The 17,474-nt window shown below is 34.7% G+C and overlaps 1 protein-coding gene across 3 annotated transcripts; it reads right to left on the reverse strand.

Moving 5' to 3' along the window:
* Window positions 1-7,058: 7,058 nt before the first annotated feature.
* Window positions 7,059-14,042, reverse strand: LOC141712605 (cell cycle checkpoint protein RAD17). Of its 3 annotated transcripts, none has more exons than XM_074515604.1 (12): window positions 13,672-14,042; window positions 13,292-13,349; window positions 11,860-11,939; window positions 11,740-11,787; window positions 11,598-11,654; window positions 11,332-11,434; window positions 10,274-10,584; window positions 9,846-10,188; window positions 9,114-9,242; window positions 7,810-8,008; window positions 7,681-7,741; window positions 7,059-7,504 (listed from the first exon to the last, which is right to left on the reverse strand). In XM_074515604.1, the coding sequence occupies exons 1-12, from the start codon at window positions 13,867-13,869 to the stop codon at window positions 7,268-7,270; spliced, it is 1,824 nt and encodes a 607-aa protein (XP_074371705.1). In that variant the 5' UTR covers window positions 13,870-14,042; the 3' UTR covers window positions 7,059-7,267. The 3 variants fall into 3 exon arrangements, with proteins under 3 accessions (XP_074371705.1, XP_074371704.1, XP_074371703.1); XM_074515603.1 differs by having other exon boundaries at window positions 7,681-7,717; window positions 11,556-11,654; XM_074515602.1 differs by having other exon boundaries at window positions 11,556-11,654.
* Between the last annotated feature and the right edge of the window lie 3,432 nt (window positions 14,043-17,474).

Below are 17,474 nucleotides of genomic sequence, written 5' to 3' on the forward strand. Positions count from 1 at the left end.
ATTTTTAGCAAGATAAACTTAATTAATACAATTAAGTGAGTTTTTGATATATTGTGTTTGTGTTCATTCTGTTAAATATAATATCTATATTTCTAAACTGCTTTGTTCAAACTATAATCCATTAAGCTTAAAACCAAGAAAAATCCAAGAAACACATTCACCGCCCCCCTTTATGTTACATTTCATAGCATTCAATATCTAACACAACTACTTGGCATTTATAGATGCAAATCAAGCTCCTGACAGTTTCAAATGCTTTGTCAAGTTTTTGTTTGAGTCTTATCTTGCAGGAGCTTTACTGTTATCCCTGTTCTCTACTGGACGTGCTCAATGAGTTTTGGAACTCAACTGTGGTGAATACTGTTGTGCATGAGAACCAGGCAGTTTCCTTGGTTGTTAATTGCTCAATTCAGGAAAGACATGTGGAGTTTGATGCCAATGATGTCAACAAAGCTTTGGGCATTCCTACAGATAAAATGATGAAGGTACCAATAGCACAAGAGCTGGCTGAGTTTATGGATTTCATAAATTATAGTGAGAAGATCAAACTTGCTAGTCTCAATAAGAAGCATCTAAGGAGGGAATGGTCTTTCTTGTTTGACTCAATTGTGAGAGCTTTTACCTGCAGGAAGACTGGTTATGACAACATATCCAGTGTTGTTCAAAAGCTGGTGTTCTCCATGGCTTACAATAGGCACATCAATCTTGGACTATTGATCCTAGAAGAGCTCAGCACCAGGCTCACAATGCCACTGGTAAGTAGAGGTAAAAAAAATTCTTCCCTAGATTTATAATGTCTACTTTAAATTATAAAGTTGCAGACATTCACTTAATTAAAGGAATTGACAGAAATAAAATAGGCAACTGTAAAAAAGTGTCCAAAATTTTATTTGGGTCACTTATTACAAAGAATCGGGTGAGGGTAGCTCTAAATGTCACTAACTTTATGTTGGAATGATTTAGGACCTACCCTTATCCTTTTCCTGACATGAGGTCTAATGCAGGTTTTAGTTCAGTTATGGCTCCTGCACCTGTAGCAGTACAAAAACAGGATAACCAACAGGAGCCTTCCCAAACTGAGACCCGTCCTTCAAAACCACTAGAAGCTAGGGAACCAACTACTTCAGCCTCCCAACATATTGGAGTTAGTAAAAAAGAAGAGAAAGAAAATACCATTAGTTACTATTTCTGAAAGTGGTGAAGACAAAATAATTATTTAGTCAAACCTGGTCAGAAAGCCAAAGAAGTCTAGGAAGGTTGAGTTGACCACTCAAATAGCCACCTATGCATCTTCTCAAAAAGATGCAGTTGTAACAAAAGGGCATGAACACACTCTAGGGGTACCTTCTCAACAAGGTGTCATTATTTGAACATAGCAGTCTCCCCACTGCATCCTGTAAAGAGTCTACACCATCTTTTGAGCATTCTTAACAGGTTGAAAAAGTTATTTGGATGGCACACACCATGATAGCACATCTTTTGAAACTCCCTCATCCATTCAGGGGGAGTTGCCAGAATTTAACTCTGAAATTTTCAATCTTATTTCTCAAATTTCTTCTTCTTTTAATGAAAGGCTTGAATCTACTTCTCAAGCCTTGCCAAAATCAAGTGACACAGTTCAAGAAACTGTGCTCACCACTCAGACATAATATTTTGATGGTGAGAGGCTACATGCTGAGGTAGACCTTGATGACACCATAACAAACATAGGGGTTTCATCAGTTTTTACTTAAGACCCTGTGCATGTTACCCTAGCACCTTCATGTGCACCACAGTCTTCACAGACTGCTAGCTTTGAGGGTAGTCCTCTTGAGGGGGAGCTACTCAAATCCTTTCCAATTTCATTGAAGATTTCTCAATCAGGAACAACTCCCCTCACAACCCTGGCTGAAATTGCTTTGTCAATTGAAGCTAGGAGTCCAATTGTCAATGGTCCAGTCATTGAGGAGGCAAGAATAGCACATTCAAGTGCTAGTTCCTCGTAAGAGAAACAAGGGTTTGAGGCCATGGTACATGATAGTAACCTGGTCAAATCCCCTCCAATTCAAATGAAGGTTCACACTAGTGGTGAATAATACACTATCACAATCACAGCTCACTACCTCCATCCCATACACCTCAAACACAACAGACCAACCTTCTACCTCAAAAACCACTGATCAACCCTTACACCTCATATCTCAATGGCTGCAAGATGTTCAAGCCCAATCTACAACGGTCAATGACCTTTTGATTGAGGAACTTATAGACCTAGCCAATATCACCCAACAACTCCTTATTACAGATATGTCAAATCAAGACTATCAAGCTATTCTACTTTCTTACAAGGAGGATGTTGAAGAATAACATAAAAAGATTGCAGATAAAGCATATAGTAATGTGGATGCATGGCTTTTCAAGGACTTCACAACAACAATGAATGATGCATTAGAAAAGTTTAGAGAAGAATATATAACCATTTTGGGAAGCAATGCTAAGGTTCTCACACCCCAAAAAGTATATGATGTTGTGACAGAGGTGTACAAAGCTCAGTTGAAGGCCTTTCACCATATTGGAAGAGCCATGGAACACACCCTGGACAAGCATCAACATGCTGTAAAGAAACTGATCAATGACAGAATTGATGAACTGATGCCCACACTTACAGATATTAAATCCAAGTTTAATAAGTTTTCTGACAAACTTCAAGCTCTCTCTCACTCACACACCAGTGGAAGAAAATGTATCTAAGTTGAGAGAGTCTTTCATAGCCTTGTATGAGGTGATCCAGAAGCAGATAACTCAAAATAATGACTCAAAGGTCAAGTTGGATCAGTTGTACAAGGCTAGGTTTGAACCTTCATCTTTGGTCATGAAGGAGATCAAGAATGGTGTGCATAATTCTTTTGGTACTTTGGCTGCATCCAGTTCACAACCTATGTCTACATCTACAAACCTTCAAATCCAAAATTTACAAGCTCAAGTCTATACTCTACAATCTTCCAATGACTCTCTTTCATCTCAAGTCTCTCAATTGACCTCATTGGTGCAAAGTCAGCAACAAGTCATAAAGTCCCTGGTAGAATCCCAAAAATATCTACAGATGCAGAATTCAGTATCTTTAGGGGCTATTATGGGAGCTTTAAAAATACCTCTTCCAGAATCACCACAAACAGTTAGGACAACACTCCCTCTACCTACAATCTCTATGCTTGCTACCAAGACTAAGGGGGAGATAGAGTCACAACTACAACTACAATTATCAATCCAAGCCACAACTCAAATTCAAAAGAAGGATAATGTTGTAATGGATAGACTCTTGAAAGCAGCTGAAGGATCTTGTCTTGACAAGGAATTTTATAAACTCCTTAAAGCTCTCAGGATCTCTCTTAACAAGAATCACTTCACCTACAAAAAGGCATTGGATAGGAATATAAATTTTCTAAGGGTTGTGATTGTGATAAATGGAAATTTCAAAGAAAAGAGGATTGTTGCAAACATCAATGACTCAGGTGTGGACAGGTGTATGCATGTGTCTCTTTCTTATCTTCAATCTAGAAGAGCATCTGAGCTGAACATACTAATCAACAAAGTCAATAGAGTGATTTCAGAGGACACTCTCTAGCTCAATGAACTCAAGAAAGATCAAGTAGCTGCATTTCCAGAAGTTGACCTTCAGCCTAGCAAGGGAGTGGCCTACATTCGTCCATCTACCAAAAGGTGCAAACACTTCATGATCCCTAAGAACTGTGTCATGGGAAACTTGATATTGATCATGACTTTGGAAACTGATTTGAAGACCAAGAAGATCAAGACTGTTGAAGATGAAGAGATGATCAGGATTTTGGGTAGATATTTAAAGAATGCTGAAATCATGCTGCCTAGAACTCAAATCAATACTAAAGATGACTTGGATGATGATGAGCACAAGAAAGGTGAACAAAAATATTCCGACTCAAATCTAAGTCAATCTAGAAAAGCAACTAGCAGCAAGGGTGATAACAAGAAGAAGGAGAAAGAAGAAAAGAAGGGGATGGATGATAGTAACAGGAGAGGAAATGATGGAGAATGAGTAACAAAACAACAAAATGTCCAAGAAATCCAAATATCACAAACTCACAAAACTCAAACTTCCACATCTGGCCAAACAGACACTCAGCCAATCCAACCTCAGAAACCCAAGTACCTATACAAGCCAACTGCAAACTCCATACTCAAGATACCTATCACAGCCAGCCAAGTCTCTTTAAAGAAAATATCAAAGCCACCTTCATTCAAACCTCTAATCATGACTCACTTCAAAACTGCAGGAAGAAAATCAAAGAAAATTGAAGATAATGTCGTTGTCATCTAAAGCTGTTTCAATCAAGATGACTTTCTACCGGTTTCAAGGAGCATAATAGATGATGATTATCACCAACAACTAGCTGAGAAAATGCTCAAAGTTTGGGTTATTTTTCTGAGAGAAGTTAGAATCTACTACAAGGGTGACTCCTTCATTTTGATGAATAATGAAGTAATAGATACATTTTCCACTGTAGAATTGAAGAGGGTGATCAGTTTGATGAAGGCTAAGAATTCCAGTACAAGGATGTGAAAGGCTGTATCGGCTGAAAGGTTGAGAGAAAGGGATATCAGGCTTGCAAGGGAAAAAAGTTGAGAGGGAGAGAAGAGAAAGAAAATATGCTGAAAAAATTGAGATGTTTGAAAGAAGATCATATGAGTTAAAGGCAAGGAAGTTGAGCAGAGTTTCAAAGGATGGACATTTTCTAAACATCAAAGTTGACAGATTCTCAAGATTCCAAATTCATCTTCTCAACAATTACTCATGGGAAGAACGGCTCAAGCTAGTGGAAGCTCTAAGAGGGACTGAAATCATTGAAGAACTTGAAGTGCTAGTCAAAATCAAGGACCTCATTAGAAAGGAGCATGGCTATGAGAAATTCACCTAATGTTTTTTATTTGTGAACTAATGTAAATTTGCAATGTATAAAAAATATATTTTCCAATCTGTAAATTTTATTGTATTTAATTTTAACTTGGTGTTAGTCTTGTTATCAGTGATAAGCAATCTTCTCACAAATTGGGGGAGACTGTTGTGCAAGACATGCCTGTATAATAAAAAGACTAAGTCATATTGACAGCTCTAAGATTAAGTTATTTGATAATCAATATATGTATTCTGTAATTGTATTCCTTGAGTCTGTAAAAATATTTAATAGATTAGACTGGAAAATTTTTCTGTGAATAGTTCCAAGCTAAGGAATAAACTCTTGAAGAAGATCAAGACATGATCATGCCTCAAAGAAAAGATATAGCGGCTTGGAATTGAATAAATTTGTTCTAGGATAAATTTCTAAGTCAAGATATCGACAAGTCACAGATCAAGGTTTATCCAGAAGTCAGTCGAGAACTCCAAAATGACTTATAGAAAAGTCCCAAAAGATATCGACAAGTCAAATGAAGATGTAGAGAACTCGAGATATCGACAAGTCAAAAAGTGTATATAGAGATCTCAGAGATATCGTCAAGTCATTTCTGCATGTAGAGATCTCAGAGATATCGGCAAGTCAATTCCTCATGTAGAGAACTCAAGACGTCGACAAGTCAAAAGCCCATGTTGGGCAATGGAGACCTCGACAAGTCATTTTACATGTAGAGAACTGGAGACCTCGACAAGTCAAATATACCTATAGAGAACTCAAGATATCGATAAGTCATTATACTTATCGATATGTCACTTCTCTGTAGAACAAAAGGAGATCTTGACATACTATCTCAAATTCAGAATACAGACAAGTTCAAGATTCAAGATTATCAGTCAACAAACAATTTATTCACTGAATTGGAAAGTCTACAAAATCAGCGTGAAGAATACAAGATCAAAGGCCAAAATTCACTGGATAAAGGATGGTCACAGACCTGCAAGATTCTGCACATATTTGCTAACACCGGAAAAAGAAATAGACAAGGTTGCTTTAAAAATTGGTTTAGTACATTTTAATGCAACTTTTGTAAACCTGTGTTGCTAGTCTATAAATCTGCACGAGTTCTTAGTTTAGAAGTAACAAACAGATCTAGAAAATCTTATATTCTCTCAAGATAGAAGTTGAATTCTTAATTTTTAAGAACACAGATTTGTAGCAAGACAAACTTAATTAATACAATTAAGCGAGGTTTTGATATTGTGTCTTGTGTGTTTTACTGTCAAGCATTTTATCTCTACAATTCTAAACTACTTTGTTCACCATTAATCCAAACTAGTTTTAAAAGTCAAATATAATCCAAGAAACACATTCACCCCCTTTATTTTATATTTTTTTGCATTCAATATCTAACAACGAATATATATATATATATATATATATATATATATATTAGGAAGTACATGAATAATTGATTTTTTCCACATAAAATCAATAATTGAATAACAATTTTTATATAAATGTTAATGGATCACAAGTTAGTATAAAATTATGTCTTATATTTAATTTTTAAAATATGTAGTAGAAAGTACTAACCAATTTTCAAATGCGTATTAGTGAAAACTTTTTTCTAAAATTATAAACTTTATATGATTGTCACTTATTCTAAAAAATTAATATTTTTTGACATTTTTTCCATATAAGAATGTATTTATTTTTTCAAACAAAAGAATTTAAAATTATTTTCAACCAAATTGGTTGATGATAAACTTCCTTCTCGTTATTTTTTTTCAGTGTTTTTATCTCTTTCTCGAAAAAAATTTATAGTACATAGCTATTAAATTTCCTCTACTTAATTTTTGGATTTGTATTTCTCCTTGTAAATTTTGTTTTATTCTGATGTTCATGATCGTGACCATAAATCTATACATGTCTCTTCGTTGAGGACCTATATAAACTTGCAGTTGTGATTGGTTTCTCGAAGTGGCGAGACCATAAATAGGAATGAGAAAAATCGTACCTCCTGAAAACTGACTCAATTGAGCAGTAGAACCCCACTAAAGGGATGTCGTTGGGACCAAAAAATATTATCATTTTAGAAGGTTTATCACATTAGAGGGGTTAATAACTTATTACTCATTATCACGCACGACCTGTACTTGGACTTTTTATCACTGTAGAGAGAGGTTATTACTTTAGAAAGTAATAATTTAGAGGAGTTCTGCTGTACTGTATATACCAAAGATTTACACAATTTACAGATAAAGAACCCTACCGCTGACTTCGTAAAATTGGTCCATCAAGTGATATCTATTTGAACAGTGCCAATGACTAGGTGAAGCTGGTTGGCCAAGTGATACGTTTTACCAGTCTTCAATCTCATCGTCAGTTGTTTGAGCACTATGCTCATCAATACACATGGGATCATCTCCGCCATCTACAACTATGCTACCTTTTACTGGCATGCTGTGGACAGCTTCTGAATGAGATGCTCTGAATCCAAGCCATTTAAGGGAAGGTCTCCATTCTGTTGTTATTATTGAAAAATCAGTCAAGTTCATGCCATTACAAGGGTCAGACCTCTGGCGTACCATCTCACGCTGCAGGACCAAAAAATATGTAAAGAATATATCAGAACTGCAGGAGAAGCTAATTGCGATGCAACCCACATGACCATGTTATATTCCCTAGCATCTTCAAATCTTTAATCTCTTAACATGGGCACCAAATATTACAAAATCAAAGTGTGTAGAAAAATATGTTTAGTACAACCAACCTTGTTATGCCACATTGATTTCTCGACCTGCCACATCCTAGGTCGACGAACAGCATGCCACCTAAATGACTCAAAGAATATATTAACCAAACCACAGATGTGATAAACAACTTCAGAATAACACTATACCTCGACGATAAAGGCTGAGTGTTCCCAAATAGCACACCACGAGCAGCAACTGAAGCAGCAGCAGATTGTACAATGTTGCTAGCTTCATAGTTTCGTATTAACAGTCCGCTGAGTGAAGCAAGAAGAGTATCAGCATCACTTAAGTAGGAGGAGACAGTCCATGCATCATCTATTGCTTCCTCGTTGATGAAGTCAAGGACTGCAGAAAATGCACATGAAATGTTAAGATTTATTGCTTGCTGTGGAAAGATAGCCGCTATAATTCAAAACCGGTCACACAGCAGATAAAAAATGTATATTTAACACGCCGCAATGCTTAAATATATCAATCTTATGACTTGTTTGGCTTGAAGCATATAATATAAGTATGAGAGGTTACACTTTAAAAAGAAAAATCGCCAGAAAAACCTGGAGGGTGTATAAAAGGATTATACCAAAACACACAGTTACTAACAGACATGGAATAATTACCTAGCAATTGTTTTAAGTCCAACATCAATAAGAAATATTAGGGATTCTCATTGCAAGAAATGAATGAGGAGAAACACTTATACTAAACATGGGGATATATGTAAACTAGGAAGCATTGATGCTTACCAATGCAACCCCATATCTCAAACTAGGATACTCGGCACAATTTTAACTTTGATTTTTTTTTACAATTGTACCTTAAATTAATGTGAAGTAACTAAATTAACAAAAGCAAATTTATCATGTTAATTAGCAAGAAGGAAAAAATATTTGGTGTTTATACACTTCTACATATAAAATAACTTAAAATTCCTGTGTTTTAGATGGTTAAGTTGAGCAAGTGATTCAGTTCTCGTGAAGTTTAATAGATTTTTAATCGATTTTTATCATAAACAATAACAAATATGCCCCCCCCCCAATCCGAATCCTATATTTGTAGAATGCATAGTTGCATACAGTCCTGCACTACACAATCAAAATTCCACACCCGTATACGTGCTTCTTAGCTGCAAAATCAATGCAGACCTTTAATAGTCAAACTGCTAGGCCATCTTTATCAAAGACAAAGCTAGAAACAATGAAATGATAACAATAATAAGGGTATATTCCTTTTCAAAATAAAATCTAGGGATCATTTGCTAGGTACGTCCTTGTTAGAGGGTTACTACTTGGCAATACATATTTACTGCAAACGCTTTTTTAATTACTCATGAGATATCCAACTAATGAACTTTAACCCCCTTAATCCAGCCTTCTACACACCTGGCATGTTGAGTATATTAAAAATACAACACCTCCCAGCAATTACAACAAGACAGGAGCACATATATTACCATTTTCATGCAGAAAATCAGTAACAGTCTTCGCTTGCCCATGTGCTTGACAAAGAACCTTTTCTGGAGCATCCATATTTAATGGTGACCTCATATATTGCTCTTTCAAACAGAACGTGTCCTTGTCAACTAAAGGAACAGTGAGTATAATCAGTGTAGAACAGTAAAATCTAACATCAGCAAAAAAAAATTAGGCCCGTGTTTGTATTTGAAATACAGTACAAAAGGTTTTAATAGAATAGTATCTGGGTTAGCAGAATTAGCTTGTAATCGGCCAGGATGGTGATCTGGCAGCAAAGATATGTTGGTTAAACATTTCTATCTTTTTCACTTCATGAGGTTTTTATACATTAACAAGCATCGTCAAAATAACTGCCAACAAGATATAAATTAGGCCTGGCAAAACAGTTTTGGTTGCATTATATAGATTACTAAATTGGTTGCCTTGTATAGGTTATGCTTTCACCAGCAATCAACCATAATTTTACTTTTTCGCATAGGCTATCCATAATGCCATATAGGTTACAATGGTATTAGATTGGAAGAAATATATGTACATATATAAATAAAAAAAGAAACTACAGGTCGAGAAATTTTTTAACTTCAGATGCTTTTGCCTTGTTCTTTTGCTGCACCAGCTCACAAAGTGTACGGTGATGGCAACATAAAAAGTCAAAAGCTAGACACCACCAAGTATGGAATATGTCAAAAAAAAGTGTTACTGAAATATACCTGATCCAACAAAATTTTGTGTTGCTCTTTTGTTGTGGAGAAATTTTCCTAAGGCATGAAAAAGAGAGAGTGTTTCATCTCTGCCGAAAGGTAAAGAATTTCCGTCATCCAATTCTGATCTTACTTCGGGGCAGGTTGGATTACTGTCAGATAGAGATAGAGAAAGCAGTGGATTTGGTTTCAGACAGAGGTACTGTAAAGATAAAATCGCGTGCCTGATGTCACCTCCACTGGCTTTAGCTATTAAATCATTTTGTTCTGCTGTGACAGTTCTATGCTCCTCTCTACAAATTCTGGAAAGTGTTTTCTTTATTGTGTTAACAGTAATTGGATTAAAAGCCACCTACAACAGGTTTTCAGTTATAATTTAAATTTGGAAAAAGAAAACAGGTCAGTGAAGCCAAAATCATGTTTGTCAAAAAAGTAACCTTGCAAGCCCCGGCACTCTGAATAGACAATTGAAGCTCTTCCCAGCAGTGCATGGAGTAATCTGCTGAGTCGGATTGACCACAGTCGGTCACTATTATGGCTGTTGGAATACGAATTGATTGCACGAGAAGATGCAAACAACACCGAAGTCTTTCATAAGAAACTTTTCCGCTAATCACTGGAAGGTCATCAATTAGAAGAAAATGTGTCTTTTGAGATCCCTTTTTATTAGAAGAAGAAATTAGTCCATATTTCCTAATCCTTTCAACGAAGTTCTCGAATTCATTCAATTTTGACGTGTAGCGGATCCCTGGCAGAATCAAAGAAAATGTAAAAAGCTTTTGCTAGACTGTCTCAAACAATAGTCTTCAACATCATTTTCGACAATAGTGTTTGCAATCTCTTCTAAACTTCGAACCTCTGAGCATGCCTCATTTCCATGCCGGATAATATAACAGGCTAGTGACATCCATTATTTTGTGATAACTAAGATCACTAATCAACACCTCAAGTTCATGAACTTGTAAACTAATATAGATTTGAATTAAGCATTATACAAATTTAGTATAATTGTCCTATTTAAACTTATTTAAAAAGGCTAATTTTTGTTTATATCAAAAACTCTCTATAAATTAATAATCATCAATTTATCGATTAATTAATACCTCTCTAAATTAATAAATATTTATGGCCCTGCTATATTAATATAGAGGTTTTCCCGTACTAATGAGCAACAATAAGTTGATGATCTCATGTTTCGTGTCTTAATAAACTATCTATAATTTTTTAAAACAGTTACACTGTAAATACACCACATTAAGTGCTATAAGATCCCATGTCATTTCAACCTGTCAATCATTCCAGGATAAAAAGTTCTCTATGCAGGGTACGTTCCCTGTCTAGTCAGAGATGTGTAGATGGATTAGATGCCATTTTGCGGACTCACTTTTTCATTAAATGTAGGACAAGTGGAGTAACAATATTATGTCGTGCCAGACAGTCAGACCCAATAAATAACACAATTTAATATAATGGAAAGGGGGGTATGCTGAAATACCTGAACCGGAGTTGTGCACATGCTCTTGCCAAATTGTTGGAGTAGGTGTTTTCCACTCATATAATATAGCTCCAAGATGGGATGCAATCACACGGACAGTTTCCTAGAAGTTGATAAAGCATTAATGATCATTTCTAGGTAACCTGAAGTATTCAGCAGGAAAATTAATCATTTCAAGAAATGTCCCTACTTTATTGGAAGGTAGACAAAAAATATTGTTTTACATCATTACATGCTTGTCGAGGATAGTTGAAAGGAGTACATACTGATTTTCCAATTCCAGTTTGCCCAGTAATGAGGAGTGCATGATTATAATTTTCTTGCTGAAAAAGATGGAAAGAAAAATATTAAGATTTCAAAGTTCAACTAAGATATAGAAATTGATCGTAGAAAGAGACCACACAGTACCTTTTCTTTATTTAACCTTTCCTCGAACCACGTCCTCACCTCTTCAACCTGAAAAACCTTTTGTATCACATATCTTATAACTACCCACAAACGATTAATGATTTATGGATAGTAATTTACCTTTTTCTTATGAACAGCCAGCTCCTCTAAAGTTCGAGGCCTGTATTTATCAACCCACAATTCTTTCTTATTCTTTTTTTCTGGATAGTCAACATAGAGAAGATGATTTAAACTATAGTAGAGAGCAGTAACATCAATACTACATTGTATACAACATTTTGATGCATGATCCAAGGATAGAATCCACCAATAGTAGTAAATAGCATTACTCAGTACGATTAGTCAATACGTAGAAGTGGTCAGTGATAGTCAACTTGTTGCTTAGCTGACTAAGTGCCTAAAATACTTCGTCTTCAGTTGTAATAGTCTCTTTCAAGACAAAATTTTGACATCTGGTAAATATTATTTTTAAAAAGTATCTCTAGTAAAGACTACCACTAAATTATATCGCTCTAAAACCCAGGGTTTTTTCATCCTCTATTCTGACCTATCTCTGTGATTCTCTATCTCTACTCTCCATATTTGCAGTTTCTGGCACAGAAACAGATGAAACAAATGATATTAGAAACTTCACAGGGTCAATATGTACTCCGCTATGAAGAGAATGTAGTTTGCATAGGAAATACAAAGTAACAGTATACCACCTCAGATGGTTCCAGTTTATTGTCACCAAACTAATACATCACATGTTGATTTTTGAACTATAATTAAACCATAAATATCACCCAAGAATTATGAATCAATAATTGACATGCAAAATCGGGATCACCTTGATACATAGTTCAATTGCATAAATTAGATATGTTAACTAGCACTAAAAAAATATTGGCATACATGCTGCAGGGTTCATGCCTCATGGCATTTGACTGGCTTATAACTCATCTTTTAGAATACTTAAGCACGAATGATGATCTTAATCCAACCACGTTCCACCTAAAATTATTGTGCTCGTGAAGTTGAAAGAATTAAAATCCCCTTCCCGCCTAAGATTCTAGGAATTCGTTGGTTGTTTGAGTAAATTCTCAGACTAGCCAACCAGCAACTTGTAAACAACTAGTTGTAAAGCGCTATAGTTTAGACTTAAGAGGGGAATTTGAGGGTAGCAGTGACTTGAACCGTGGCACTACCTTTAAAAAATTATGCGACATACACATAAATTCTAGCAGTTATGTATGATATAGATAATCATATGTACATAGTATAGTTGTAACTTGATTGATTGTTCCGTGAATTTAGTTGTAGAAATACACTTAGGTTAAGTATTTGGCATGTGACTTTTCTGACACTAAGCATCATCATTTCGTTGTTATACAAAGACCAAACTACCATGTACACTATGGAGAGACACAGATAGACAACAAAGTAGCGTACTCATCAAATGGAAAAAAAACCTTCAACATACAATTATGAAACAACACCGGAAATAAGTTTATAAACAGTAGTATAGTATCAAAAGAAGACAGGCATTAAAAGAAAGAAGAGAAAAGCATACCAGCTAAAACCTGGAACCCGGTGAATCCATCATCAAATCCCTCACAAAACAACTTAACCTGCATTGCATCAACATCAAACATCGAGGCCATAATACTAAATCAACAGAAGAACACACCGATATTCCAACAATGTTCTCGAGGCCAAACCATATACAAGGTTCACTATCAACATTCATAAGCAATAAACGAATCTCTAAATAACGATACAATCAGCAGGCTCGATATCAATAAAAAGCACCAAAAATAATTCTACGCAGAATGCACGAATTAACAAAACATATAACATTTAACATATACTTCATTTCACATATTCAACTAAAACAATTACATAAACATAACATTTCATAGTGAAAAAGACAAGTAGAGTAGAGAGTTAAACCTGATCAAAAGGATTAGAATCGATTCGAGATTTCGAGCAAGAACTCGAAAGGCGAGGGGCATTTTTGGACCTCTTTGAATGAGGGGGAACTGAAGAAGAAGTTTGAAATGATGATTTGTAATTGTGTTTGTGTAGCTGGTCATCATAATCTTCATCTGATGAAGAAACAACAACAATTGGTTTGGTTCGTTTACCCATTATTATTATCCTCAACACAGCGAGCGAGCACAATTAGTATGAAGAACTATAACTAGTACTGATTCAATTAAATGTTAAATGTTACACCTTGCCTCGCCTCATTTTCTAATTCAACTGGTCTAGGGTTTTGGCGGTGCAGAAAGGGCGGGTCTTTTTTTCTTTTCTTTTTCTCCCTTTGGGTGTGCTTGGGTGAAAGCTTACTTGAGAAGCTATTTATTGATTTAGCCAAAAAAAAAAAAAAAACTTCTTTGCTTATCGAAGAACTGGTTTATTTTAGAAAATTTAACAATGTTCCGGTTAATATTTTATAAATATAATAATAAAATATAATATCCTGGTATTTTAATATTTGTATGCGTCAATTCAAACAATACGTCTTATAATTACAATAATAATATATTTGAATTATAGCTAGAGGGAAGTGAAATGATGAAAGGAGATAGATATATAAAAAGGGAGAGAAATAATTTTTTTTATTTAACGAAATGAAAGAGGGCATGCATAGAGATAGAGATACCCTAAAAATGAGGCATGTAATGAATGTGTTAGAATTTTAACTTTTTAAGTAGGATATTGTTATTAGGAGTTGTTTCAGATCGTTTGTGGGAGGTGCATATTGCTAGCATATAAATAGTCAAATAATTCCATTAGTATTAGGGTTTTTGGAATATGCCAAATATCATATTACCGTAGCACATCACTCCTCCGGGATTCAATTGAACCATGGGCTCTAATACCACTTGTTGGGCCGCGAGCAGACCTTAACTACACATTAGTATTGTATTATCTAGCACTTGTTTCGGGGCATATCCCAAAAGGCCCCATCCTAATTGAGTTATTTAACTGTTTATATCCTAGCAATCCGCCCATCCCACAAAAAATTTGGGACAACTCCTAACAGTTTTGTGGTGCACAAGTATGCTCAAAAGTTGTGGGATCATACAACTTATATTTAATACTCCCTTCGTTCTTTTGAGTTGTTAACATTTAAAATGAAGTATTTGACACACATTTTAAAACTCTTATCTAGTGTAGTTGTATAACTTATTTTAAAATTTTCCTTTTTTTGAATAAAAGTTTAAACATTTAATAATTATTCAGAAGAAAAATATTTTAAAAATAATTTATGTATTTATACTAGATAGGAGCCTTAAAATACGTGTCAAAAACTTCATTTTAAATGTTAACAACTCAAATGCACGGAGAGATTATTTTATTCTAATTAAGATTTACTTTTATACTTTTTTAGTGTTCATTATCATTAGATAAACAATGTTGTTATATATTAGAGGATAATTTTTTATTGAAATAAAACCGTAAGAGTTTTCTCTTATTTTTCTTGTGGATTCAAGGGTTCTTCCTCGTGGATTTGAGTTTTGCCTTGTGGATTCAATGTGTTAAGAATTTCTTATTTGAAAGTCCTTATGAGAATTAGCGCTTGATTTTCATACGCTTCTGTCATGCGTCAAGTGGCATCAGAGCAAGAATTTCACCTTGTTCTATGTTAACTAGGAGAGGCATAACCAGAGGTTCTAAATACGGTGATTGTGAGGGTGATAATATAAGAGCAATTGAGGAGTTGAGACAGTCTATGCCAAGATTAAAAATGATGTTTTAACAATATACAGAGGTCAGAAATATTAGAGCCAACAAAAACACGATTAAAGGATTTTGCCTCAACAAGTATAGTGGTTCTGGTCATAAAATAATCAACATCGTGATGATTATAAGATTCAAGCAGATATTTCATTATTTCATGAGAGGTCAGGAATTGAGGATTTCTTAGACTGAATTTCGGAGGTTGAGCGTTTTTTTTCAATTTACAAAGGTTGGTGAATATAGACATGTAAAACTGGTGGCTTGTAAACTAAAATGTGGCGTTGTGGTGGGAAAAGTTGCAAACAGATAAGAGACGTAAAGGTAAAGCACCAATTCAGACTTAGAAGCGGATGAAGCGATTGATGCTTAAGAGGTTTTTACCAGAGGGTTATGAGTATAAGATGCATATGGAACTTTACCAAGATAATGATACGATTCAATATTATGAACCCGATAATTCTTACAATGTGTTTGATGTTTGTCCTCAACCAAAACTGGGTAGCTTGTTGGGTTGCAAACATGAGGATTATATGATATATGGACCTGAAGATAATGTGTTCGATGATTGTCCTCAACCACAAGAGGATAATATATTAAATATAAATGAGGTTGAAGAAGGAGGTGAGACAACAAGTGATGATAATTTTGTGTCTTCTCAAATGGGAGAAGATGATATGGTGATGGAAGAATATAAGAATGAGGATGTTAAAGAACGCATTAAAGAAATAATGGATCATGCCTGCAAAGATGGGAATAATGGTGATGATGAATATTAGGCAAAAGACGTGCAAAAAGTGTTCTTAGATAATTATAACTTGGTGGATATTTTGCAGCATCAAAGCTTAACTCAATCATTGTGTAAGGTGAGTACCCAAACTTTCAGGATTTTGGTAGATTATGAAAATTATGAGAACTTGAATATGTGTGTGTGGTTCATGAAATTAAATTACCTGCACATAGTTATGTAGCATTGTATAGGGTTGTTTGGGATAACCTTTTGGTTGACATTAGCATAAGTAAAAATTGTGTGGTTGATATTGCTAGTATAGGATATAAGAATGTTGCCGTTTTTGATAATTTTGATGTGGGTGCATGTCAGTTAATATCAATGTTCTAAAAAGCGCACTAAGTGGCCGCCTAACGGCCGTTTAAGCGGAATCGGGCCATAAAGCTAGATCTTTATATATGATTTAATTTGTTGATCTTTGTAGTAGCTAGGAACTTTTTTTCTTGGATTGTAGCCGGTTAATTTATTTACTGAAATGTAGCAACCCCTCGTGTATTTATAGATGAATATAGATTTCCTCGAATATCTTGCGCTCCTTGTTTTAATGTCCTAAACACTATTCATCTCAAGAACACGGTACCACTAACCGAACACTAAATTATTTATCCGCAAAAGATTCAGAAGAATTTTTTAATTTAGTGAGTATCGTATTCAACCCTCATTCTACGATACTCCAGGACTTAACAATTGGTATCAAAACTTACTGATTGATACACAATTAGGATTCTCAGTTTAGTGTAACTCAGTGTGCGAAAGCTGTTTGAACTCCAATTGACAAGGGACCATGTCTAATAAATTTATTTTATTAATTTGAATTTACCTAAATTTATTTTATAAATTTGATTTAACAAAATATTTTATAAATTTATATTTAAATAAGTATATTTACGAACTTAATTTAAATAAATTTATTTCATAAATTTGACTTAAATAAATTTATTATTTAAATTTTAGTAAATGAAGTTTATAATTTAAATTTTTATTTTTGCCAAATTGGTCCCCTCTTTTTCTTCGCTTTGGAAGCATAGTTGGTAAATTTATTTTGTTACCATAAGTTGCCATTTGATTAACTAAAAACAAAATGGAAGTTTTGCACTCAACAGTTTTGTGTACAACTAAACATTGGCCAACTTGGTTTTGTAAGACACGCGCTCCTAGTTGCACGAAATTGAGCGGCATCAATTGGAAGCATATTGTTTTCTAGTTAAGTAGGTAGATG

The sequence above is a fragment of the Apium graveolens genome, chromosome 3, assembly GCF_009905375.1.
Source record: "Apium graveolens cultivar Ventura chromosome 3, ASM990537v1, whole genome shotgun sequence".
NCBI lineage: Eukaryota > Viridiplantae > Streptophyta > Magnoliopsida > Apiales > Apiaceae > Apium > Apium graveolens.

What these genes read in the sequence shown, in the direction of transcription:
- LOC141712605 (XM_074515602.1), bottom strand. Translation starts at nt 13,869, where the DNA reads ATGGGTAAACGAACCAAACCAATTGTTGTTGTTTCTTCATCAGATGAA. An exon ending in TGTGCACAACTCCGGTTCAG is followed by an intron (nt 10,585 to 11,331) that starts GTATTTCAGCAT and finishes TGATTCTGCCAG; the next exon opens with GGATCCGCTACACGTCAAAA. An exon ending in TGATTTTCTGCATGAAAATG is followed by an intron (nt 8,009 to 9,113) that starts GTAATATATGTG and finishes CATTTTCTGCAG; the next exon opens with TCCTTGACTTCATCAACGAG.